This window comes from Protopterus annectens, chromosome 8.part1 (assembly GCF_019279795.1).
Source record: "Protopterus annectens isolate FY-2018-M chromosome 8.part1, PAN1.0, whole genome shotgun sequence".
NCBI classification, from domain to species: Eukaryota; Metazoa; Chordata; order Ceratodontiformes; family Protopteridae; genus Protopterus; species Protopterus annectens.
The window spans coordinates 238,653,892-238,681,186 of record NC_056742.1 but is presented as its reverse complement, the minus strand read 5'-3'; the positions used below and the strand labels follow the sequence as shown (position 1 = coordinate 238,681,186).

At 44.8% G+C, this 27,295-nt stretch overlaps 1 protein-coding gene across 1 annotated transcript in view; it reads left to right on the top strand.

Moving 5' to 3' along the window:
* The window catches only part of DYNC1LI2 (dynein cytoplasmic 1 light intermediate chain 2), a 720,614-nt gene that overhangs the window by 610,905 nt on the left and 82,414 nt on the right, over positions 1–27,295 (top strand). Inside the window, exon 15 of the mRNA XM_044081588.1 lies at positions 25,579–25,695. Within this exon, the coding sequence (XP_043937523.1) occupies positions 25,579–25,695 (117 nt within the window). The remainder of the gene's footprint in view (positions 1–25,578; positions 25,696–27,295) is intronic.

The following is a 27,295-nucleotide window of genomic DNA, read 5'->3' as shown; positions in this document are numbered from 1 at the left end:
CTATACTACCTTTGTGGTGCATTTGCTGGTTAATTAAGGTTTTATTTTTACCTTTTTTGTATGTTTTATTAGCAATATGTATTGCCTACCACTTTTGGGGGCACCTGACATCTGGGACAAGAAAAGCTGAAGAAAATGGCGTCGGCTGCTTCTTGTATACCCCTGGCACACTGACGTCAGGGAAGAGGCAAAAGCAACCGACGCCGGACCAAGACTGGAACTCAGGCCAACTGCGGGCCCGTCTGATGGCAGGATAACCCAAGTGTAATGACTGGAGCAGTGAAGACACTCTTAACATCTACATTTATGGTAGGTACAAAACTGTACATGTTATGTGATCCTATCTCGCCTACATTCTGACTGATGGGTTCGGAGCCGATCCCTCGGCTCGACTGCACGCTTATGCCAAAGAGCGAAGTCTCTTATTGGCTGAGCTTACTATATCCCAGGATGCACCACTACCAGTCCCTCAGATCTCGTTTGCCGCTAACCTGCGAAGACGTGGTCTCGAGCTGGCTGAGCTGAGTAGTTATTTTAACTAACTTTTTCTGTCAGTTTTTTGCTGTTTTTCTCTCAAAAAGCTGTTTTAACAGCTATTCTTCTCATTGTGTGTGATTGGTTGGATTTGTTGAAGACTTTTGTTGTGTGATTGGGTTGAGTTTGGCAGGCCCCCTTCATCTAGGGCCTTCCCGGTCAGTCAACCCTCCTATATCTTACATATAGAGAAAAGGCTTTAAATTTTTTGTAGCTCTGTTTGTTCTTACAGGGTTTTCAAAGTTCCCTGTCATTTGCGAGCGATAACTGTAAGCCTATACTTCAGGGGTGTCATCAGTAATTGTATTTTTCCTGTCAGATTACTGAAATTCTCTCCATAATGTCTCAGAATCCTAGGCCTTCGGGCTTTAAAAAATGTACAAAATGTAGTTTCAAAATGTCCATCACGGACGATCACTCGCTCTGTGTGTATTGCTTAGGTGCAAAACATTTACAGGAATCATGCAGCGTATGTCACGCTTTTTCCTCAAGGGTCCTCCAGGAGAGGAAAAATAAATTGATTCTTAAGGGGTTAATTAAACCTTCTTTTGAAGAAGCCTTGGCATCCTCTCCTTCTCCGGCTAAAAAGAAAAGGGCGACGGTTCCGTCCAGCCCGCCGGACCCGACCGCAAAGAGACATAGGCAGGCCTTTCCTTCGGCTCCAAGGACTTGGAGCCGAGGTCGAACGGTCTGCCTCGATGCCACCAGTATCGACTCCTCTGGCTTGAGCCGATGGCTGGGGCATCGAGGCAGGTCACCTTCGCCGGCTCCACTGGTCTCGGAGCCGACAAGGTCGCCCGCTCAGACACTTCCTCCTCGGCGCCAAGTCCACCTCGGCACCGATGGAATCTGGTGTGTGTATTCCTCGGCGCCGATACTCGAGTCACCTCGAGCCGGTCCCCTAGCCCTTTGGGGCCGTTGGAGAGGCCCTCGAACCCGTTCTGTTTCCTCTCTGTCTTCGAGGATGTCAGATTCTGATATAGACAGGGTGCTCCAAAGACTGTTCCAGTCCTCAGTCTTCCAAAATTTGTTTCGGTTCCGACCCAGTTGGCTTCGGAGCCGATGACCTTGGCCCACCCCATTGCCATTCCTCCTCCGACTGCTTGGCTCCGTCGGAGCAGGTGCTGTTGGAGCCGGTGGAGATCTTAGGTCGGCTCCGACCCTTACTCCAACCCGGCCTCGGGTCCGAGTTTGGTACGGACTTCTTCGGCTGGACCCGGGGTGATGTTTGGGACCTATGCTGGGTTCCGAGCCTCCCCTCGGTGCTTGGCTGCGGGACTTCCGTCGGCTATCACGGCTCGGGACCGGACACTCCCAGGATTCTGGGGTCCGGCTTTCAGAGCCATGAGGAGTGCCTTGGCCAAGTCCTCTCGCCATCTCTCCGGCTTTACCGGCACCTTCCCTGGGCGTGGAGACTGGGTCTTTGGCAGTTCCCCTGTCCGTAGTCAGCGGAGCCCGGGGCCTGAGGTTACCCCAGTGGGGTTCCCTCCTCCTGAGGGTTCTTCGGAGTTGTCTTGGAGGAACCCCAAGGAAGAGATCGTGCAAGAGGAAGCACGTGGACTCCCCGAGTCTATTACATCAGACACTGATCTTGATGATGCAGAGGGGTCCCAGTCGTCCTCGGATGATGTCTCATTTGCAGACATCTTAAAGATCCTCACACAACGAGGTGGCTGGATATCCAAACCCCCTCTGCTGATGAGTCAGTGCTCCTCAAGGCCTTTGGGGCTCAGCCCTCCGCCTCCTGGGTGTCTCCGCCCTTGACGAGCTTCTGGATTTAGTTTGTCAAGGGCGGGAACATCCAGATACCGTGGAACCAGTCCCTTCTCGTCCAAATAAATTTTTGTCTGCTCCCCGAGAAGGAGTTCCTCACTAAAGGCGTGGCTGTAGATGCCATGGTGGTGGCATCTGCTACACAACAGGACGTGGCAGAGGCTTCAACGTCCATCCATCCTCCTAATAAGGAGTCTAGGAGTATGGACAGGTACGGAAGCGCACCCTGACTTCAGCGGCCTTTACTTTAAGGTCTCTGAATTATTTGGCACATTTTACCAGGCTTCAGAGGGATCTGGTCAAGGAGTTGTCAGATTCCCTCTCGGGTAACCTACCTGAGCAGCTAGCCCAGTCGGTTAGCTCTCAGTTGGCTATCCTTATGTCAATTTCTAACTCGTCCATGAGGCTCATTTCCTATGCGGCCAAGGCGGGTAGAGCGGCAGGCACAGGCGTGGCTCACGGAGACAAGCCTGGCTCCTGTGTCAGTTCATGGAGGCCTTCAAGTCTTCCTTGCCGACGCTCCCTTTGATGGGTCCTCCTTGTTTGGACCCAAGGTTAAAGACACCCTTACCGCTGTGAGCAAGAGGGAAAAACTTTATCTGCCGTAGGAGCCCGTTATTCCACTCCCTTTCGGCCTTACCCCAAGGCTAAAGGAGGGGGGAAAATGTGGTTCCGCAAATCTAAGTTTTTCTCCCAACAGCAGGAAGATTCCCTTCCAGAGGCAGAGGACGGGAAATTTTTCAGGGAGACGCCGTCCCAGAGGCGGCAGAGGGCCCCGCAATTCTGGAGACCGCGAGTCCTTTCGTGGCTCTTCAGCCTCCCACACGTCATGAGGGATTGCCCGGCTGTGCTGCTCGAGCCAGTCGGGTCTCGCTTTGCCAAGCACCTAAAAGCCTGGGAGTCAAGCACGCGGGAGAGATGGGGCCGTCGGATCATTTCCGGACGTTACACCATCCCATTCACATACCGCCCCCACCGTCCAAAAGAATCCCGGACCCACCACCCAGTCAAAGGGAAATGGCAGCCAGAAGCTTTAAAGCTGCTAGAAAAGGAGTCATCCAACCGGTCCCCACAGAACAGATCGGATCAGGAAATTACCCCAGGTTCATCTTAGTACCAAAAAAGCCAGGGGACCTGAGACCAATATTGGATCTCAGCAGACTGAACCAATCTGTCACGAAATCCAAATTCAATGGTCACGTTACAATCCATTCTCCCATTGTTGGAGAAGGATGTTTGGATGTGCTCCATAGACCTCAAGGACGCCTATTATCACATACCGATACATCAGGCGTCCAGGAGGTATCTGCGCTTCAGCCTGGGAGTCAGTCATTACCAATTTTGCGCTCTGCCCTTTGGTCTCACCACAGCCCCCAGGGTGTTCACCAAGTGTTTGGCAGTAGTGACGGCTCACCTGAGAAGTCTTGGATTCCAAGTGTTTCCCTATCTGGACGACTGGCTCCTGACTGCCACCACTAGGCATCTACTAATGGACAACCTCAAAGCCACCATCTCCCTGGGTATTACCCTGGGGAATTACATTCAATTGGTCAAAGTCTGTCTTGCTGCCCTCTCAACGCATAAAGTTCATAGGAGCAGAGATAGACTCAAGATTGATGCGTCTTTCTTCCTGCCGAAAGGATCCAAACTTTACAGGGCCAAGTTCAAGCTCTGATCTCGAGATCCAAAGCCCCAGCCAGGATGGTTCTACAAGTTTTAGGCTCAATGTCTGCCACGGTTCTTTAGTTCCTCTGGCAAGATTGCACATGAGGATTCTTCAGTGGCTATTGTCAACTCAATGGTCCTTTCAGGATCTTCCTCTTAATCATCACATCATGATTACGGAAATATGCAAAGGGACCTTCGCTGGTGGCTTCAGACATCCAATTTGGATCAAGGAAAACCCTTTGTTCTTCCCTCTCCAGTGGTTACCCTGACGACAGATGCCTCCCAGATAGGGTGGGGGCATTGTCTGGGCAGGCTAGTTCAGGGCTCCTGGCTTCCAGAAAGCTCTCCTCCACATCAACGTGTTGGAGATGAGGGCTGTACTTCTATCCCTACAGGCCTTACACAAGTTTCTTCCTCAGGGCATCATCGCCATCCACACAGACAACATGTCGGTGGTCTGGTATCTGAACAAACAAGGAGGGACCAGATCGTACCCCTTTGCAGAGAGGCCATGAGAGTGTGGGAATGGGCTGTAGCTACCAACCGCTTCTTGGTAGCGACCCACATCCCGGGAAGGTCAAATATATTGGCAGACAAATTGAGCAGGACAATTCTCTCTCCTCACGAGTGGTCTCTAAACCACACAGTAGCAGCTCAGGTTTTCAGGAGATGGGGGCCGTGCTGCACCTATTTGCAACTCCACTAAACACCAAGTGCCAAAGGTTCTTCTCCTTGATCCCACATCAGGGAGTACCAGCTATGGATGCTCTAGCACAACCTTGGCCAACGGGGCTACTTTATGCCTTTCCTCCAATTCCACTTCTCCCCAAAGTTATTCAAAAAGCTTCTCAATTGGGGTCCTCAATGATACTGATTGCCCCATTCTGGCCTCGTCAGGTATGGTTTCCTTACCTGAAGGAGCATGCGGTGGACGATCCGTGGACTTTAGACCTAATTCCGGACTTGCTAATCCATCAGTCGGGACATCGGCATCAGTCCCGTCAATCTTTGAAATTGACAGCTTGGCTCCTCGACTTCGGACTTTAGTTAGAAGGCACACACTAGACCCGAAGTTGTTCACATTTTATCTTCGCCCACAAACCCACCACTAACAAATTGTACCTCAGTAAGTGGAAGAGGTTTGCTATCTGGGCTCAACTCAAGGGCTTAGACCCTATCACTGCTCCTGTCACAGAGGTTTTGAAATTCTTAACATCCCTGTTTAATCAAGGATCTTCTGTCTCAACTATTAAAGTCCAACTAGCTGCTATCTCTAAATTCCACGAATCCATGGATCCTCCTTTGATGAGCAGCAGACTATGCAAAACTTTCATTAAAGGTGCGAGCCTATTAAGACCCCCAATTTTTCATCCTGCACCTCCGTGGGATCTTGATTTGGTGCTTGCATTAACATCTTCCCCTTTGAACCGGCTGCTACATGTGAGTTAAAATATCTGTCTTGGAAAACTGCCTTCTTAGTTGCAATTACTTCTGCAAGAAGAGTTTCAGAGCTTCAAGCCCTGTCTATTAAGCCACCGATTTGATTTTCCACAAGGATAGAGTATCACTTAGGCCTAATCCATCCTTTGTCCCAAAGGTCTGTTCTAGTTTCTGTCTCCAACAATCTCTAGAGCTACCAGTTTTCTTCCCAAAATTCTCCAATGAAGCAGAATACACTCTCCATAAATTGGATGTTCACAGGCAATTACGCTTCTATTTAGACAGGACTCAGCAACTTCGTAAGTCAGACCAGTTGTTTGTGTCCTTCTCAGATAATAAATTGGGCCAAACCATCACAAAAGCTACTATCTCCAAATGGATCAGAGATTGCATAACTCAGGCTTATTCTTCTTGAATAAGCAACTTACAACATCCATCAAAGCTCATTCTACCAGGGCTATGGCTACTTCTATAGCTTTTCATTCCAAGCTCGCTATATCGGAAATTTGTGCTGGCTACTTGGTCCAATCCGCACACTTTCATTTCCCACTACAAATTGGATGTGGCATCTAGAGGACGAGCTTCATTTGGTTCCACGGTACTCAGGAGTGTTTTCCAGTGAGCCACCCAGGATTCAGGTGCTAGGACGCTGTCCCATCAGTCAGAATGTAGGTTAGATAGGATCACATAACATCTTTTAGTTATGTACTCACCATAACTTCAGATGTTTGGGATCCATCTCGCCTACATTCCTAATACCCACCCTCCTTCCCCCTGCCTTGGAGATCAGAAGAGATTGAACGGTTTTGAGTTCTACTGTTTTATCTTGTTTCATCTGACGATGTTATATAAGCAGGGTGTGCATGTGTGCATGTATGCGGACAAACTAGATCTGCCGGACTGGTAGTGGTGCATCCTGGGATATGGTAAGCTCAGCCAATAAGAGACTTCGCTCTTTGGCATAAGCGTGCCGAGTCGGAGCCGAGGGATCGGCTCCGAACCCATCAGTCAGAATGTAGGCGAGATGGATCCCAAACATCTGAAGTTATGGTGAGTACATAACTAAAAGTTTTGGCAGCTTGGCTTATTCCCTAACCCTGGATCAATCTGCCAGCCTCCATAAATGGGTTCTAGATGTTATCCATGAGGCCAGAAACCCTAGCACTAGAAGGTCTTATGCTGACAAATGGAAAAGGTTCTGCACCTGGATCCAGGCTAAGGGAGGCCAGTACAGCACAACCCTCCCTCCATCTCATCCTGGATTACTTAGCTGACCTAGGACACAGTGGCCTCTCTCTCTCCTATATAAAAATTCATGCCTCTGCTATTTCTGCTCATTTTCCTACTGAGCATCTCCTTTTCTCCCACCCTTTGATCAAACAGTTCCTAATAGGGGCTAGCAACTTGAGGCCACCCAGAAGGGCACGAACCCCAGCTTGGCACCTTAACTTTGTATTGGAAAAGCTCACCCTGCCCCCTTTCAAACCAGCTTCTTCTGCAGAGCTAAAATGTCTCTCCTGGAAGACAGCATTCCTTCTGGCCATCACTTCAGCTAGAAGAGTCTCCGAGCTGCAAGCGCTCATGGATGTGGAACCCTTCATCTTCCATGCTGCCAGGGTATGCCACAGAAGTAAGCCATCCTTCATGCCCAAGCTGGTGTCCAGTGTGGCTCTCAACCAATCCATTCATTTGCCAACTTTTTTCCTAACCCCCAGAACAAGGGGAAAGGATTCTGAACTCTCTAGATGTGTACATACAATGCCAATTCTATCTAGACACGACTAAATCCTTCAGAAAGTCTGATCAATTGCTGGTTAGCTTTGCTACAGGGGCAGAAGGCAAAGCCATCTCCAAACAAACCATTTCCAAATGGATAACACACTGCATCCATTTCTGCTACAAATAACCTGGACAGCCTCCCCCCAAGAGGTCAGGACTCATTCCACCAGAGCAGCCTCCACCTCTGCAGCTTTCCTCAGAGGAGTCCCCACCAGGAACATCCTGAAGGCTGCCACCTTGGACATTTGTTCACACTTTTACCAAGCATGATCACCTGCCTCTCTTCTCCAAATCCAGGGCAGGGTTTGCCACTGCAGTCTTGCAGGGCATCCTAGCCAGCCCCTAGTTTCTTTGACTGCCTCCACCGATTTCCTCAGCTTTGGGAAGCAACCCAAATGTGATGACTGCAGCAGTGAAATACGAAGAACATAGTACAGTTGTGTACACTTACCATAAATGTAGATTTTAAGAGTGTATTCACTGTTGCAGTCTTGGTTTCCCTCCCTCCATCCCCCTTCTCTTTCCTTACAAAGGGATATATTGGTATTTAATTTCTACTGGTTTGGCTCTTCCACCAGAACCTGGTTCCTGCTTGGTGGCTTCTGACAGGTTAGGGCAAGAGAAACTGATGTAATGACATTGGCTGCCTTACTCTACACTACTGACGACCTGACGTCAGTCCTGAAGCGATAGTAACCGACACAGAAGTACTAAGCCTCTGGTATTGGGGCTGGCCGAGGGCTACCCTGGCAGGGATAACCCAGATGTGATGACTGCAACAGTGAATACACTCTAACATCTACATTTATGGTAAGTGTACACAACTGAACTTTCCTGCCTGCCTCAAGAAAGAGATTCAATGGTGGTTGGATCAAGTGAATTGCAACTAAGGATTCCCCTTACAGGCTTCTTTGCCAGTGCAGGACATTTACATGGATGCCTCTGATCTGGGCTGGGGAGCAGCCATGGGTTCCCCAAGAGTCCAGATCACTTGGCCAGACTCCATCAAACGGGAACATATCTATATCAGAGAGACGAGAGCAATTCTGTTGGCCCTAAAGGCCTTCCAACATACGGTGAAGCAGAGCCCACTAAAATTGTTCAGACAACACTACAGTTCTGTGGTATGCGAGCAAGCAAGGGGGAACAAAATCCTACTTGCTATGCAGACTAGCTGTCCAACTTTGGGGGCTTGCCATGAAACAGCGTGTCGTACTACAGGCAGTGTATATCCCTTCAGAGCAGAACACTCGGGCAGATGCACTAAGCAGGTCTGTCACAGTCCACAAATGGATGCTCCACAGGGATGTGTTCTTGTACATAGCCCACAAGTGGGGTACACCTCATGTAGATCTGTTTGCCTCCTCCGTGAACAAACTTCCATCCTTTTGCACCAGGCTGCCCAGTCCTCTAGCAAGGGCAACGGACGTCTTCTCAATCTCTTGGAGGGGGATGCTTCTGTATGCATTTCCCCCCTTCTAGTTAGTGACTCCCTTTTGGCCAAGACAGGATTGGTTCCCCCTCCTTCTGCATTTAGCAAGGGCAATCACCACAAGTTGGCTCACCCTTCTCACACAGGTCAAGGGATCCCTAATCCACCTACAATCTCTGAACCTTATCCTGCGAGTGATAGAATTCTGATCTTGTGTATCTGATCTTATGTATCTAAATGAAAAAGATTCTCCATGTGATGTCTACAAAAACAGTTTGCCCCTTTCCAGGGTGATGTCCCTTTGTTACGGTCATACCTGTGTGAACTCTTGCAGACAGGGTTGGCATACTCCTCTGTTAAAGCCCATGTTGCTGCTATTTTAGCTTGTTTGCATCTCTCTGGATCCTCCTTTGGCTTCTCGATTGCCTGCAAAGTTATTCCTAAAGGGAGTGCTGCAGCTCTGCCCCCCCCCCCCAGGAAACCCATCCCACCACCCTGGGACCTAAATTATGTCTTGGAGAAGCTTGCGGTGTCCCCTTTTGAACCAGCCTCAAAGGCGCCTCTTAAACACTGCATTTGGAAAACAGTACTCCTAGTAGCCTTGGCATCAGCTTATACGAGTGTTCAGGCTGTCATGGCCATCCATCCTTTCCTCATCTTCCATAAAGACAAATATACTTCAAGGCTGTTCAGATAGGACAGTGCACTTGAGCTGCTCCATGTTCAAGTCACTATAGGTAAAATCCAATACCACTTTCTTGAAAGCTACAAGTCCCCATCTATGACCCAGTAAACCCATACCATGTATTTAAACTTATTAGAAACACTTACCATCCAACCCAGTACCATATTCATGGGTGACTTTAATTACCCCACTATTAACTGGGAATCTTATACAACATCAAACATACGTGTACAGAGATTCCTGGATTTTGTAAACACAAACTCCGTGGACCAGATAGTCAATACACAAACCAGGGATGCAACCATACTGGATCTGGTCTTCACTAATATGGTCTCCTTTACAATAAAAATAAAACCTGTACTTGCAGCTCAAACTGGAATATTCAGGAACTATTTTAAGGCTAACCTCCTGCTTTTAAGTGTGAACCTGGCAACATTTCAAGCCCCTGTAAACCCTGAGAACACATCTACCTATGCAGAGCTGTTCACAGAAACCCTGTACACGCATGTTAATAGCTGCATAGAGGCAGCTGTACCCACCAGGAAGAAGTGCAGGACTAACTCAAAACACAAGCCACCCTGGTGGAATCACAAAATCAATCTGATATATCACAGGAGGAAGAAAATCATGCCAAAAATTAGGAGATGCAGTACCCAGCAGGATAAAAGCACTCTCATCAAATTAAACAAACAACTCTGAGGACAAATAGTCTACCAAAGCCAAATTTGAGGTAAGTTTGGCCTCCCAAGCCAAATACAACCACAAAGCATTTTTTAGCTATGTCCACAGCTTCAAAGGCAATACACAATTGCGTGCAGATCTCATTGTAAATAGAGCCAGCAATACTGAGCCAAAAGATGTAGCAAATCTCTGGGCTGATAAATTCAACTCCAACTTTACTCCTCTCTCCCTCTCAACCTTCCCTCAGGAAATGTCATCAAATATAACTCCCCATACTATCACTAGGAAACAGGTCCTTAATGCTTTCTCTAAGACCAAGAACACTGCCTCAATGGGCATGAAACATGACCTATCAGGCCCTCTAGAATTACTATTTAACTATAACTTCCAAACAGGCTTCATGAATGGCGAAAGGCAACAGTCATCCCTCTGCACAAAGGTGGGCCAGCTACAGTCCCTGGAAGCTACAGACCCATAAGACTCACTAGTCTTGTATGTAAAACCATGGAAAGAATCATCATGGAGATGCTCCGTAGAGCTATAGTAAACCTCTAGACACTGGACCCAACCCAGTTTGGTTTTATCAAGGGCAGATCATGCCTACTGAACCTGGTGGATGACTTTGAGAGCAGTCCTCCATGGATTTATAGAAAATGGTACCAAGCCACCACCCTGTTCTTCCCAGTGCACTTTGGCACTCACCCAAGAGATGGAATACTGCGACATGAGAATAGAAGGACATAGAATAGTTGTGTAAAATCTTACAATAACCATAGATGTCCACTTCCATGTTGCAGTATTCCTTCCTTCCCCTCTTCTTCCCATGAACTGTTCCTTCTTGGATGACCCTGGACTTGTACAGTTTTCCTGGGACTGGGGTCCAGCAGGGGCACTCAGTTCTGAGGTCTGGTACGTGCAGATATCACTTTTATGGCCAGTATTCCCTTAGCCAGTGTCAGATACCCCACATACCCAGCAGTGACTACAGGCTTTTGTATACTGGCGGGATGTTTGGGTAGCAAAAGAGGAAAACCCAAGAGTTGGAATACTGCAACATGGAAGGGAAGGACATCTATGGTTATGGTAAGATTTACACAACTATTCTTTCTATCTGCCAGTCATTTGTCCCCAAGACTCTTCATAGCAGACTTTTCCTTTCTCACAATATATTTAGAAAACCAGCCCTTGAAAGTTTTTGCCAGAAGCGAGATGGAGAGCCCCTTCGGCCCAACGACCAAGTCCATCATGAAGAAGGCCAAAAAGCCTAGGCCCTAAGCTTCACCTGCGCCTGTCCCAGTGGGCGTCTCTCCCGAGGTGCATGATAGCCTGGGGATGCGTTCTTCAGGATCCGGATCCTCGGGCAGAGCCAGTTTTGGAGGCCATCTTAGACTCTCATGCCAGCACGTCCAGAGAGGCCTCACAAACATCTGGTACAGATGTATGGGGGAAACAAGGCGCATTCTGTTGGAAGGCCCTAGGGGATCATGCAAATCTTGGCGAGGGAGGAAAACAATTCGGACATACTTGAATGCAGGCCTATGTCCGAACCCCCAACATTACATCGGATGAATGTACCTGCTAAGAAAAAACAAACTAAGCAATCCATCCCTTCCTCAAGACCCCCAGAAAGAGTGGCAAAGTTTTGCCCAAGGATTATTCAAGGCCTTTATGTTCATGAGGCCTACTGCTGGGGTCCCCTGCTGCTCCTCTGTCCTGGCCTACCTTGCCTCAAAAAAGGGTCAGACAGTAGCCTACTTCAGAGGAGGAACTTTCATGAGATGACAGTGACTCACTAGCCTACTCCTCACAAATTTTCACCATGAGACTGTGCTTTCCCTGAGGAAGATTCAGATGGGATGGACTCACCTATGGAGGAACTCTCATTTGGGGAAACCCTTTTAAAAATGAGGGGCCACTTCGTGAGACAGCACTCAAATGTCAGATGTTCAAAAGAGGTGCTATGACCTCTAGCAAGTGGAAACCTCCAGCCCTTCAGCTATCCCACCAGTTATTCCTGCCTTTTTGGATGCCTGTGCTTCCACATCCATACATCCTGACTCCCAGCCTCTGGCCCTTAAGAAGCCGTACAGGTACTACAAAGTCCCCTCAAGACAGTAACTCCCTCTATAAGGCCCCTGCTGCTTGATCCATCAGTCATCTCTGTGGCCTCAAACAAAGCTTTAATGAATTAAGGAAGAAAAAGTTTCATAATCTAACTGCACCACAGAAGACAGCATTACATGAATTAATGAATGATGACAATATTGTTGTGAAACAAGCGGATAAGGGGGGTGCAGTTGTCATAATGAATAAACAAATGTACTGCTCTAAACTAGATATGCTGCTTCAGGATACATACACATTTGATAGAATATCTCCTATTATGATTAACAATTATATAGAGAAAGTACATAGTTTAATCAAAGGCATGCACTTTTCAGGTTTGATAAATGAAGAACTTAGTGAATTTTTGTTTATTCAACATCCAGTGACACCTATATTTAAAGCTCATCCAAAGATCCACAAAGATCTTAAGAACCCACCCTTGAGACCTATAGTTTCAGGCAGGGGTTGGGTCACAGAACACATATCCATCTGGGTGGAATGTGCACTTAGACCAATTTTGGAATTCTTTCCAAGAATTTTGAGACACAGCGCACTTTATAGGTTCTCTTTCAGATTATTTGACAATGAATAATGGGACAAATTCAATATTTGTAACCTTGGACGTCAATAATTTATTCACTGTCATAGATAATAAATATGGTATAGGAGCGATAGAGCAGTTACTATGCAATAAAATGAAATATAACAATGATGACATACAGAGGATATGTAAGCTGCTGAATGCTGTATTAGAGAATAATATATTTATCTGCAAAGGAAAGTATTACAGACAGCAGGGTGTTGCCATGGGCACACCCTGTGCCAACTCATATGCCAACCTTGTGTTGGCATTTTGGGAAGATTGTATACTATTTGAATCCACACATGCATGGACTGACCAACTTAGATATTATGCACGTTTCGTCGACAATATTTTTTTCTTGTGGGATGGCAGTGTAGGAGAGTTGGTTGCATTTAAAATATATTTAGAAGATAATTCTGCATTTTTTAAATTTTCCATGAAATATTCAAGAACATCGATAGATTTTTTTGGATGTAAGGTTGGATAGAGATGCAATGGGGAGGGTAACCACCTCACTATATAGAAAAGAATGCTGGCGGAATAGTTTACTTAATTATGATAGTATGCATCCACGACACACATTTGACAATATAATAAAAGGACAGGTATGTAGGATCTCCAGATTATGTAGTGAAGATAATAAGTTTCATGAGGAAGTGGACCGGTTTCAAGATAATTTATTAAGGAGGGGATACAAAAATGATAAGTTAACCCCTTTAGTGAATTACAGCAAGTGTAAAAGATATAACACAGCCAAACCTTGGTTGTCCAGTAGGACGCATGGTATAGAGAATAAAGCTATCATAAATCATGCAGACAAGAAGGCCAAGGAACATACCAAGATGGTGCTAACTTATAGTAGTGATATAGGCAACATATGTGAAATCATAAAACGTCACTGGCAGGTGTTACACACTGATCCACAACTCAGAGAACAATTAGGGGATACACCGAAATTTGCATTTAGGAGAAATAAAAACTTGAAGGACATGTTATGCAAGGAGCCAAGTAATAACACACACACAAAATTCAATAAGAAAGGTACATATCCATGCCATCAATGCAAGGCATGTCGCTTCATTTCACAAACCCAGGTTTTTGTACATCCAAGAACTAATAAACAATATGTATTTAGAGGATATGCAGATTGCAAGACTAGTAACTTGATATACATAGCCACTTGTTAAAAATGTAGAAACATACTACGTTGGCAAAACAAATATCTTCAAAACAAGGATTTTTAAACATTTATCAGATATTAGGCTCAATAATGAGCATAATGCATTGGCAGTACATATAAGAAACAATGAGACTCATTCATTTTCCTTCATGGTGATACAAACCATCACTCCTAATATTAGAGGTGCTGATCTGTTTAATGAGACTGAGTGCGCTGAAACCAGATGGATTGTGAGATTGGGAGCAGACAAAACCACCTGGAATTAATGGGGTTGTACCTTTAAAAGCAATATTGAAGAAAAGGAGGGTTAAATACTGAAATGTGATAGGCTGATGTGTTTGTTAAAAGATGGGACATTCAGTTGTGTTAGTTATCTGAAGAAGGGCATATGGCATGAAAGCACTTATGAGATTTTAAATTGTTTTATAATAAAAGTTTTATTGAATTATTGGCTCCACGTGGCGTTCTCTGCCTATTTTGTTTTTGGATACACTTTGGAGTTTTGGCAGAGGACCTAGGTGCAAGAGAGTTTTCTTTTTTGTACGAGTAAGAAAGCTTATCGCTTCTTAGCTCCCTTCTCTTCCCACCAGCATAAGCAGCCTCTTCTTGACTTTTCAGGACTTCCTTGCACTTACCCCTCTTTCCCTCCATATCCCTACCAGCCTGGGAATCATTCACACAAGATGCCTGGGCCTTTTACATCATAAAACATGGATATTTCATGGCATGGTACGGTACACCATGCCTCCCTTCAAGGGTATCCCGCAACCATCTGCAGAACAGATGCCCCTCTTCCCCCAAGTGTTGGCATCCCTCCTAGAACAGGGATCCATACAACCAGTACCCTCACACCAGAAAGGAACAGGCTTCTACATCCACATGTTCCTAGTCCCCAGAAAGGAAGGCCTCTGAAGACCCATTCTAGATCTCTCCAACACCTTCCTAAAGGTGCCCTCCTTCAAAATGCTTACCCTTCAGACCCGGTTTCCCTTGATCCTCCCACAGGCCTTTCCTGTGTCCATAGATATCAGACATCTACCTGTATATTCCCATTTATCCCAAGTTCAGGAAATTAGTTTGTCTGTGGCATCGTGGCACTTTCAGTTCTCGACCTTGCCTTTTGGTCTTTCTACAGCCCCTAGAGTTTTCAGAAAATGCTTAGCCCCAGTAGTTGCATTCTGCAGACTCCAAGACATTCACATTTTCCGCTACCTGGACCTGTTCCAGGCAAACACCCCAGGGGATCTGCAGAGCAACCTCCACTCAGCCTATGTTGGATCCAATGAACGTCCCTCAACCTGGGACTTCCATCCACCGCCTGCCCCCAACTTCAAGACCTGTACACAGACGCTTCAGATACAGGCTGGATGCTGCATTGGGCCACCATACTGTACAAGGGCAATGGTCTCCCTCTCAGAAAAAGGATCACATAAATGTAAAAGAGATGAAGGCATTGATTCTAGCTGTTCAGTCCTTTTAGTCCCTTTTCAAACCAGGCCAGTTGAGAATCTACACAGACAATTATGACTCTTCTCTAGTATGTGAACAAGCAGTGGGGGGACCATATCCTACCTCCTGTGCATGTTAGCTTTTCCAGGTTTGGGAGCTAGCCCTCCGATGTCAGATTTCTCTGTAGGCAGCCTACATCCTCTCCAATAAGAACTCTGTGGCAGACACCTTCAGCAGATCCACTACACAGGCCTACGAATGGATGCTTCACAGGGATCTGTTTCTGGATATAGTCTACCAGTGGGGTATTCCTCAGACATGTTTGCCTGCCCTCTGAATAGACAACTTCCAAGATTTTGTGCCAGGGAATCTCACCTCCTGGTATGGAAAGTGGGCGTCCTGTCAGTATCCTGGAAGGAGAAGTTTCGGTTTGCATTCCCTCCCTTTTCGCTCACTCCGAAAGTAGGACAAACCAGAAATCTTGCTGGTATCTCCCTATTGGCCAAGACAGCATTGGTTCCCCCCTTCTCCTGCACCTAGCCAAGGGCATTCATCACAAGTTACCCCAGAGTGAACTTGCTCACAAAACACAAGGGTTCCCTCATCCTCCCACACTTGGCAACTCTACAGCTTACTCTGATGGTGATAGAGCCCTGATACCTTTTAGGCACCTATTCTTAGAAAACATGCTTCAAGTCCTGCAGGAGGCCAGGAAACACAATACCAAGAAATCTTGCCTATCCAGATGGAAAGATTTTCAATGTAGTGTCTTTCTCTTAACCTGGACCCAATAATGGTGGATCCCCGTCAGGTTCTTTCATACCTATGCAAGTTGCTCAATTCTGGCCTAGCTTATTCATCTGTAAAAGCACATCTTTCAGCCGTTTCTGCATGTTTGCCCCCCCCCCCCCCTTTAGCTTCTAGATTTGAGGCCAAACAGTTCCTCAGTCGTCCTGCACATTAGACCTCCTCTAAAGCCTGTGAAACCTCCATGGGACTTAAGCTTTGTTATAGAAAAGCTATACCTTGCACCCTTGAGCCAGCTTTTCCTCTAGCTCCTTAAAACACTGCACCTGGAAAACAAACTGTTTTTCTTACTAGAAACTACAACATGATACCAAATGCTGCTGTTAAAGAAGAAACCATGTACTAAAAAACAGGAATAATTTATTCTAGCTCCACGGTGTAGCCACCTTCATGGAATTCCATGAAGGTGGCTACATTGAGACGCTAGCATAAATTATTGTTTTATAGTACATGGTTTATTCTTTTTTAAGAACAGCATTTGGTATGTTGTAGTTTCAGAAGTTTGAGGAGGTGGAATGTCTTTCTTACTAGCCCTAACTTCTGCCAGAAGGGTTTCTGAGCTCCAGGCCCTGATGGCTTCTCTCCCCTTTTTGATCTTCCACAAAGACACCAACCCAACCTTTATGCCCAAAGTGGTTAATGAATTGTCCTTAAACCATGCGATCCACCTATCGACCTTTTCCCCTTCTTCCCAAAACACTAGTGAGAAGATTTTGACATACTTGATGTACACAGACAACTCTGATTTTACCTTCACAAAACTAAATCTAGTAGGAAATCAGACTAGCTGTTTGTCTCATTACATCCCAGGGCTCTGGGACTTTCTGGGAGTATGTGTCCAAACAAACCATTTCTAACTGGATTTCCAAAACCATTAACTTCTGCTATATTTACCATGTGAAACCCCCTCCCTGCTCTGTCAAAGCTGGCAGGACAAGAGCAGTGGCTTCTTGTGGTGCTTTTCTCAAAGGGCTAGACACCAATTCTATCCTAGAGTTGGTTACCTGGACCTCTGTCCAAACCTTTATCAAACAGTGCAACTGGATTCCATCTCCAAATCTAGGACTAGATTTGCCAGTGCCATTCTTCATGGCTTCCTGGAAAATTCATCTAACTCCACCTCCCTCTCTGCATGAGCTTTGGTACTCTTTCCTCCTGTAAAGAGTGCTGCAACAGAGAGGACATTTATCGTTATGGCAATTCTTACACAACTATTATTCAGTCTTTTAAATATTTATACATTATTCCCAAACCTGACCCAGCAGCTGTAGTTTTAGTTGGCTGCCCTGGTGCTTAGCACTTTGTTGATTCTAGTCTTAATCTTTCTAAGGATGGAAAAATTGAGGGCTATGGGGATGAGGGGTGTACTGCAACTTTGATTTTTCAGAATTTTAAGGTGTCAGTTTCACATGTTCTGACCAATTGTGAAAGTGCAAGGAATACTTTGTATTCACTTTCTTCTTGTGAAGAAAAATCTGCTTTAAATAACTGTTTCTTCTGTTGCACAGCTCACTGTTCATTGATTGTTAATGTGTATGACTCTGATACTACTTCCAGGGCTATGGCCAGTGACACTGCTGTAGGAAGGTTTGCTTGGCTGCATTCTTAGAACCTTCCAGATGTGAAAAAAGAGATTTTAAATTTTCCCTTGAATAGAGATTGTGTTGCCCCTCTGGTGCAAAGGTGATGAAAGGGGCGAGCTGATCCAGGGAATCTGGGACTTTTCAGTCCTCCATTTTCAAATCGTCCAAGGAATTTTCTTTCTCCTCATCCAGTTTTGGCAAAAACAGAATAAACAATGTCAACAAAATTTGAGTAAACAGATGTTCAAGTGCAAGGGAGTTCCAAAAAGAAGTCCACCTCCGACCCTGGACCCTTTTCTCCCCCAGAAAGTATGAATCTCCATTTCCTTTTTGGCAACAGTGGTTTAACCCAAGTCTTTGATTGGCAAGGGTGATTCTTGAGCAGTGAGTACAGTATAGTAGAACTGGAGGGCATCTTTGAGACAAAGAACTGTAGGAGGTACAATCCAGGGGAGTTGATTGTCAAAGTGCTGTGTCTGCATGATGAAAATAGCTTTTAACTTAGATATGCAGGTATTTTAGATGGTCTCTAATGACCAGAAGATTTGACTTGAAAATGAGCTAAGTAAGGTGCGGTTGGAGAGAGACCTCTGGGGACAGTTACTGAGATCAAGAAAAGGATCATGTAAACAAGGCTTCAGGCGAGTGTGGACAAAGGTGAACTGAGAGAAGTTGAATTGGTTGGTGTTATAATCAAGAGAGAGGTAATCTCTTCCAGGATGACTCAAGTTAAGATAGGCAGTGTGTGCTGTCTTTTATTGTACCAGTAAAGGAGTCCTGTATTTGGTGAAATTGTGAAACAAGGATGAAGTTGATAGCTGTAGGCTGTGTAAATGCTTTTGCAATCCCCGGTTTGGGCCTTTTTCATTGGGGGGGTGGGTAGAGTTGAGGCAAAGGGGACTGGGCTGGTGTTGGATTAATGGCAAGGAACCCCTCCTGGTCATTGCTCAGACATTTGTCATTGAGATAATTAAGTGGCATTAATTTAAGAGGAAATGGAAACATCTTGATGATTAAGTTTAATGCTTGCAGTCAGCTAGTGAATATGCTAGAGATCGAGCTAGAGAGAGAGCATCTTTTCTGCAGTGCAAGAGCAGATGTTCATCGTGTTACCCTGCTGCAGTCATCACACTTGGGTTATCCTGTCGTCAGGCGGTCCCGCAGTCGGCCGGATTTCCAAAGTCTTGGTCCGACGTCTGTTGCTGTCGCCTCATCCCTGACATCAGTGCGCCAGGGGTACATATATTGCAACCGACGCCATTTTCTTCAGTCTTTCTTGCCGCGCGGTGCCCGAAGCAGAAGCAGTTTGCAAGTGCCGGTCGGCCAACTCCTGAGATTGTCGAATTCGAATTTCAGACCAAAGTCTTCTATAAAGCTAAGTACCCCGTTGGGGAAACTTTTCTTGCCTCTGACTGATGTCAGAAAAAGTTAACAATTGTATTTCTTGTGGGAAGCAAATACTTCATAAGGATTTGCATTCTTATTGCATACCTTGCCTAGGCCCTGATCACAACGTCACTTGTCGCTTTTGTGCTAGGTTTAATAAGCATACTATTAAAAGACTATTTGATTTTGCACGACACTATTTTGGTAGAAAATTTAACTATAACATGCCGTCGGAGTTACCGACTACCGGTGTGCACAAAAAGCGCAGGGACAAGGACCGACAGCCCAGGCCTAAGCCCGATTCCGAGGCCTCTGCTGATCCGGTCTCCGGTTATCAGTGAGGCTCCGACGCAGCCCCTGGCTACCACAGTTCTGGAACCCGAGACCGCTACGGATATTTTGACGGAATGTACTAGGCCGACGCAGCCTTTTACTTCAGGCCCGACGATTTACCTTCCAAGGACGTCGGTGCTTCTGAAACGCCATCGGTTTCTGAGGGCGTTTTCAGACCAATGACTCTTACAATCAAAACGTTTTCTAAGTCGAAGACTCCTTCTAAACCAAAAAGACTACACTTCAGTCTACTGTTCTAGGCCCTATGCCTAAGAAACAGATGCTCAAAATGGCTGAAGATTTGATTTCTCTTATCAGGGGTTCTCAGCCTCCTCCTGACAAAAGGCCTTGACAAGAGGAAGATTCTACTTCCTCTGAGCAACTGTCTATTTCTTCGGATTCCTCTGAGGACCAAGACTATTCCTTCTCTCCTTATAAAGATTCTGATGCTAAGGACTCTATTCCCTCAGCTTCCCCTCCTGAAGACTACTCTTTTGGGGGAAACTTTACACACTATGAGGGAACATTTTCACTGGGAAGGTCAGGATTACTCTGATTCCAAGAAAAGGCTCAGAGAGTTTCTTTTACTCCCCCAACACAGACCTCTAGCCATCCTTCCTGTTTTGGACATTGTGGATGATGTCTATTTAGAATCCGGTTTCAACCCAGACTCTCTACCTCCTGCTCCCGCTAAGCCTGACAGATACTACAGAGTACTTGATTCCCACAAGTTTCTTTACAAAAGCCCAGTAGCTGACCCAGAGACGATCTCCCAGGGTCCCAAGGGGGCTAAGGCTTCCATGACTAAAAACCCAGTACCTTCTGAAAGGGATTCAAGAGCACTAGACAGGTGGGGGAAAAAGTTTTACACCTCAGCCACATTAGCTATGAGAGCACTAAATTGTCAATTTCATATGCTTGAGTATCAGCAATTTCTGATCTCTCAGTTAAAACAAAAGATAACCTCCCTCCCTCAACAATCTGAATTGAAAGTAGTACAAGATTTGTTGCACGCCACCGAGCAGGTGGGCAAACATACCTTACAGTGTGGGTTTGATTCTTTAGAGGCCTCCTGCAGAGCAGCTGTCACTGGATCAGTTATATGTAGGCATGTCTGGTTAAAGGAACAAAGTCTGCCTGATCATGTTAAAGCAAAACTACTAGATGCTCTCTTACAGCAGGATGTTCTTTTTGGAGTTAAAGCAGAAGAAGTTTTAAAGAAAATGGAAGATAAGGCGAAATCAATGCAGACAGTCAAAGATTTCCTACAAGTACAACCCCCCTCACTAAAGCAGAAACTGGCCAACAAAAAAATTGGTCCTTTCCAGCCACTGACAGACCACAGAGGGGTAAATACAGGCACCCAAGGGGCAGAGGACAACCACAAGCCCAGTATAAACCTCGCCAATGGGGCACTCCAGCCCAGAAGGGAGGAGAAGACGGGTCTCAACCCGCCAGAAGGCAAACTCAATGACTTGCACCTCAGTTAGCCAAACAAAGCTCTTTTGTCAGCCCCCTTGGGGGGAAAACTAGCACTTTTTGCAGACAACTGGCACATGGTCACAAAGGACAAATGAGTCCTAGACATAATTTTACGAGGATACAGATTCCACTTTCACACCTTGCCAATGAAAAGATGAATGCCAAACCTGCCACAAAATCAAAGGGCAGAGGCTCAAAAACAAATTACAGCTCTCATGGCCATGAGAGCCATTCAACGGCTACCAACTAAAGAGCAAGGCCAGGGATTTTACTCAAGGCTCTTTCTAGTACCCAGAAAGGACAATGCTTGGAGACCAATTCTGGACCTTTCAATACTAAACACTTACAAGTTCCCAAATTCAAGATGCTAACACTACAGCAGCTACTTCCCATGTTGGGCAAGGAAGCATGGCTGGTAACGTTGGGCTTCAAGGAGGCATACCTGCATGCCCCTATCAGACAAAATTGCAGAAGATACCTCTGTTTCATTGCAGGTTCAACCCATTATCAATTCTCTGCACTGCCCTTTGGCTTATCTACTGCACCCAGAGTTTTCACAAAATGCCTGGCACCAGTAATTGCATACTGCAGACAAAGAGGAATTCAAATATATCCATACCTGGACGACTGCCTCATCCAAGCAGAAAGAAAAGACATTCTCTTACATCATCTGGCTTTTGTGAAGCATCTACTAAATTGTCTGGGGTACACAGTAAACGAAAAGAAGTCAAAACTAGTGCCCTCACAAAAAATGACATTCCTGGGTGCCAGCTTGGACACAACGGCCCAGAAGGCTTATCTTACACCAGACAAGCAACTACAACTGACTCAATATTTCAAGACAATGGCAACAAAGACCCAATTAGCTGCAAGAAAAAATTTGCAGGCTTTGGGCTTCATGGCATCTTGCATTCTGATAATACCATTTGCAAAACTGCATATGAGGAAATTAACAGTGGTACCTAAAAAGCGTATGGTCTCAACACAGCCACAGCTTGGACACAGTGATATCTCTCATTCCCTGCCTTCAACAGGAATTTCTATGGTGGGCACAGGCATGTCACCTCAACAAGGGTCAGCCTTTCACCTTGCCCCCACCCAGGCAAACTATCACAACAGATGCTTCAGACTATGCCTGGGAGGCACACATGGCAGGGCAATGCATTCAAGGCCTATGGACTGCAGAACAAAGACAACTGCACATAAACCAAAAAGAGATGCTAGCTGTACAGAAAGCTCTGACAGCCTTCAAGGATCTACTACAGCCAGGACAACTTGCAATAAAGACGGACAACACCACAGCAATGTGGTACATAAACAAACAAGGGGGCACACATTCCTACCCTCTTTGCAGGCAAGCAATAATCTTATGGAACACAGCTCTAGCCTACCAAGTTCAGTTACAAGCTCAATTCCTGCCAGGACAGAAAAACACATTGGCAGACGACCTAAGCAGAAACATCAAAGATCCCCACGAGTGGAAACTAGACCCACAAATATTTACAATGATAACTCAAAAATGGGGCCTTCCAAATATAGACCTGTTTGCCAGTCCTCAAAACTACCAACTGACAAAATTTTGTACAAGGACATTCCACCATCAAGCTTGGAAAGTGGAAGCTCTCTATTTCAGTTGGAAAAACCTGACAGCATATGCCTTTCCTCCATTACCTCTTCTCACAAAGGTTCTTTTGAAGGTCAGAAAGGAGAAACCTCGACTGATTCTCATAGCCCCAGACTGGCCATGCCAGCACTGGTACCCACTATTGAAGAATATGGCCCACAGCCCACCATGGATATTGCCTCAAATACCTCATTTGCTCACGCAGCAAAACAATCAGATTCTACACAGCCAGCTCAAAACCTTAAACCTGGCTGCATGGCAAATCAATTAAGCATCCAACCAGCCCGTCTTTCACAAGCAGTACTGGATGTTATTTTGGAAGCCAGGAGGCCAAGCACCAGGAAGGCTTACTCGGACAAATGGAAAAGGTTTTCTGCTTGGAACCAAGCTAAAGGCCAAGACACAACTCAGCCTCATATGCCTCACATTCTGCAGTATTTAGCTGAGATGTTACACAAAGGACTTTCCTTCTCCTCAATTAAAATCCATGCTTCAGCTGTTTCAGCTCACTACGACACGAATCCACCTTTATTTTCAAATCCTCTTCTAAGGCAGTTCCTCAGAGGGGCAAAAAACATTAGACCACCTAGAAGAGCTCCTACACCAACATGGGACCTCAACTTTGTTCTGGAAAAACTAACGCTACCTCCCTTTGAACCAGCTTTCTCTGCAGACCTTCAGTTCCTATCTTGGAAGACTGCCCTGCTCCTGGCAATAACTTCTGCTAGGAGAGTCTCAGAATTACAAGCACTTATGGCAGTGGAACCTTTCCTCATTTTTCATCAAGACAGAGTTTCTCTATGAACTAATCCTTCCTTCATGCCTAAGGTGGTTTCCAGTGTAGCTTTAAATCAAACCATCCACCTACCCACTTTCTTCCCCAATCCACAGAACAAAGGTGAGAGACTCCTGCATTCCTTGGACATTCACAGGCAGCTTCGTTACTACTTGGATAAAACTAAGGCTTTCAGAAAAACTGACCAGCTCTTTGTATCCTATGCTACAGCTTCTCAAGGGAGGGCCATATCCAAGCAAACCATTTCTAAATGGATAGGCCATTGCATACTGTTCTGTTATACCCATCACGGGAAACCAGTTCCTCCTACCATTACATCCCACTCTACCAGGGCAACAGCTATCTCTACGGCCTTTCTCAGGGGGTAAATTTTAGAAGCTGCAACTTGGAGTTCTGTACACACCTTCACCAAACACTATCACTTACCTCTCTATTCCAAGTCCAGGGCGGGCTTCGCCACTGCAGTTCTGCTAGGCCTCATTGCCTCCACTAACCCTCTGATTCCTCCACCCTACCTTAGCTTTGGGACTCCACCCAAGTGTGATGACTGCAGCAGGGTAACACGATGAACACAGTACAGTTTTGTACCTACCATAAATATAGATGTTCGAGTGTTCACCCTGCTGCAGTCCAGGTTACCATCCCTTCAACCCCTCTGATCTACTGGCTAAATCTCTGCTATGCCTTACTGATGTATTTGCTTACAGCTGAAGGGATTTTGTGTTTGTACAGTGTTCACACCATTTGGTACTAATTTGGATCACCTTTTTGGGGGCACCTGACATCTGGGGCAAGAAAAACTGAAGAAAATGGCGTCTGTTGCAATATGTGTACCCTTGGCGCACTGACGGCAGGGATGAGGCGACAGCAACCAACGTCGGACCAAGACTTTGGAAATCCGGCCGACTGCGGGACCGCCTGACGACAGGATAACCCAAGTGGGATGACTGCAGCAGGGTGAACACTCGAACATCTACATTTATGGTAGGTACAAAACTGTACTTTTGCAGGAATAATAAATACATTAATCTATTAACTTTTAAGAAAAATAATTCAGCATGCATGGTTCTCACAAGTTACACTTGGTCAGGTTTTCATGCCATTATGCCTAGCAGCTTGATGAGGTGATTCTAATGGCATTTGTACTCTGCAGTAGCCAAATAAGTAGCATTCGTAAAAGAAAACCAGTGATGTAAAGCAAAGTCTCAAACTGAACACACCAGCAAAAGTAATCTTTAATGAATAATGTTCATTAAATGTTCTTATTAGTGTTCATTCTGTGACCTTTTACTTGTGTGAGCAATGATGCGTGATAAAGGCCTTCTTACAATTAAAGATAAACTTATGTCCAGCTCCACCTCAAGGAGTTTTGCCTTTGTAGTGGGTGAGGGGTCAGTTACAGAAGGATGGATGTGGTACCCAGGTTAAGACTGGGTTGACTGGCACCATCAAATAATAAGTAGATAAAACAGCTGTTGCTCTGGAAGGAATGTAAATAGTGTGGGTTACAGTCTTCCTTTGGTCTGTGTCTAGGTAACTTGACCTCTAGGGACATCTGACTAATTTAAGGACCAGGCTGGAAGACTAATATCTGCTTGTGGCTTAATCCCATTCGTCTGATAAATATCCCACAGCAGTGTGTTCTGCTCAAACTTCACTTGTGTGCACCCTGAGTAACGCACCTGTACTGTCCCACAATCCAGCGTTACCTTACAGCTGTCCCCGATTTGCCCTTCAAATTGTTACCCTGTCCTTCAGTTTTATGATTCTGGCAAGTATTATGTGATTGGTTCTAGATTTCTTTCTAGAAAAAGCAAGTTAAAAACAATTGTAATCTGTCCTTACACTGATATGTAAAAGATGTCTTGTATTTTGAACATTTCTCCTTTAAAAACTGCTTTGTCCCTGAATACGGATTGAAAATGGCATGAACTGTTTCAGACACAGACATTGGTCCCTGTATTTACTGTAACCTGCTTAAATGTTTGGAGATCAGCTTTTAGGAGTAAGTTGTATACCAAGAGTTTTTTCTGCTTTTGTAGCAGAAATAGTGACATAAGACCATTAGTGGGGTCTTCCAAGAGTTATGACTGTTGAAGATTGTGCTGATAATGGACAATTTATGTATAATGTATTGTCTGTCCTTGATGCTTTGGCATTGCTTGGACATGTGTGTATTGTATTGTTGGAAATTAAGTTTTAGATTGCAGCTTATGATGACTATAAACTTAAAGAAATGTAAAACTTTCATTTTTAGGTACTGCAGCAAATGAAGGCGTGTTGGCAAACTTCTTTAATAGTCTTCTGAGTAAAAAGACTGGTTCTCCTGGTAGCCCTGGGGCTGGTGGAGTACAAAGCACAGTTAAGAAGCCAGGTAAAGCACATGCATCAATGTTTTGGTTTGTTAGAATTTTTGAAACTTTTTTTAGCTTAATATTTGTTTTCAACTTTTCTTCTCTGATAAGTTCTGTTTGAACAGAGGAATCGGGCATAGGTGTCATCGTTTCTCTTTATTTGCATTGCATTTAGAAACATTGAAAAAAACAAATAAGGACTCAAATTCAAGTATATTCTTAGTATGTTAATCAAAAAAGTTGGCTTTTTTTGGAGGTGATATTTTGCACCTGATAAAACCAGAAAAGGACATTTCAGTGTTGTAGAATATTCTGATACCATTTCATGTCATTTTGAGATGCAGAATTAATGAAGATAAAGGCAATACCTGTAAACTGTACCACATATGAATTGGCTCAGCAACACCCATATTTATGAGGACATGATAAAATGAAGTATAAATAATGCATATCATTTTTGCTTATGTATTGCTTTCACTGTTTTTCTTGGGTTTTTGTATATTGCCTACTGTGTTATCTTTTCATGTTTGTATTGCTGTAGCTTTTCTCCTCTGAAAGCAGGCCATTGGCTCAGATTACTAACCTGTTAACAAATGGGTTAAAAAGGATTCTGTTATGGCAGTTTAAGGATATGTGGCAGTAACTAAAAGGATAATTCAAAAACTGAGAGACGCTAAGCTCTATTTTATTGATATGGATAAGATACAAGCAGTGAAAATGTTTAATTATCTTAGTTTTATACACAATTCAGGAATATTTTTTATCAACCAGAGAAGTTGTGGATAGCAGTTAATGAGTTGAAGGATTTTTATCTGGGCGGGAAAGAGAGCAAGAATCAACTGGGATAAGTGGATCCTTTCCAGTAGGACAAGGTGGTTTGGGATTACCTGATTTGAAGGGGTATTCCAGAGCTGTACAGCTAAAGGTGCAAAATGACTTTGTTTTTGTATAAAACGTGTTTGTGTCCATCATTATGTATGTGAACACTTTTTTTATGCAAAAAACAAATTTTGTTTTGCACCCATTCATTAAAAATATTCTTTCTGAATGTGGAAGACTAAATGTAGCAAGTTATGTTTACAGCATTAGTATTCATAAGAGGGCTGGGAATGGTTACATCATTCAGGGTTCTAGCATAAGTACTGCTGGATTAGAGTAGGTAAGTAATTGTAAATTACTGATGTAATTGCTAAACTGTTAACAGAGAACTGTAATTATTAGTTTTCTGCCAAACTGTTTTAACAGTTTCCCAGTTAAAGACACTAATTTACAATCATTTACCTATGCTACTCTACCAGTATTAGAGCTGGAGCCCTGAATGTCCTAACTGCTCCCTGCCCTCACCATGAATATTAATGCTGTAAACATGGCTTACCTCACTTATTCTTCCACATTTAGAAGAAATATTTAAAACTTCATATTTTTAAAGGCTTCAAAATGCACTTTTCACACAGGGTTTGCAAGTATAAAGATGCATGCAAACATCTTTCTGAAAAGAAAGTCATGTTTAGCAACTTCAGACACTATCTTTAATGCTCCTGTACACAGCACAAGCAGAAAGCTATAATTCAAAGTGGAAAGGGATGATGAAATGGGAGACGCTCAAGAAATGAGACTGGG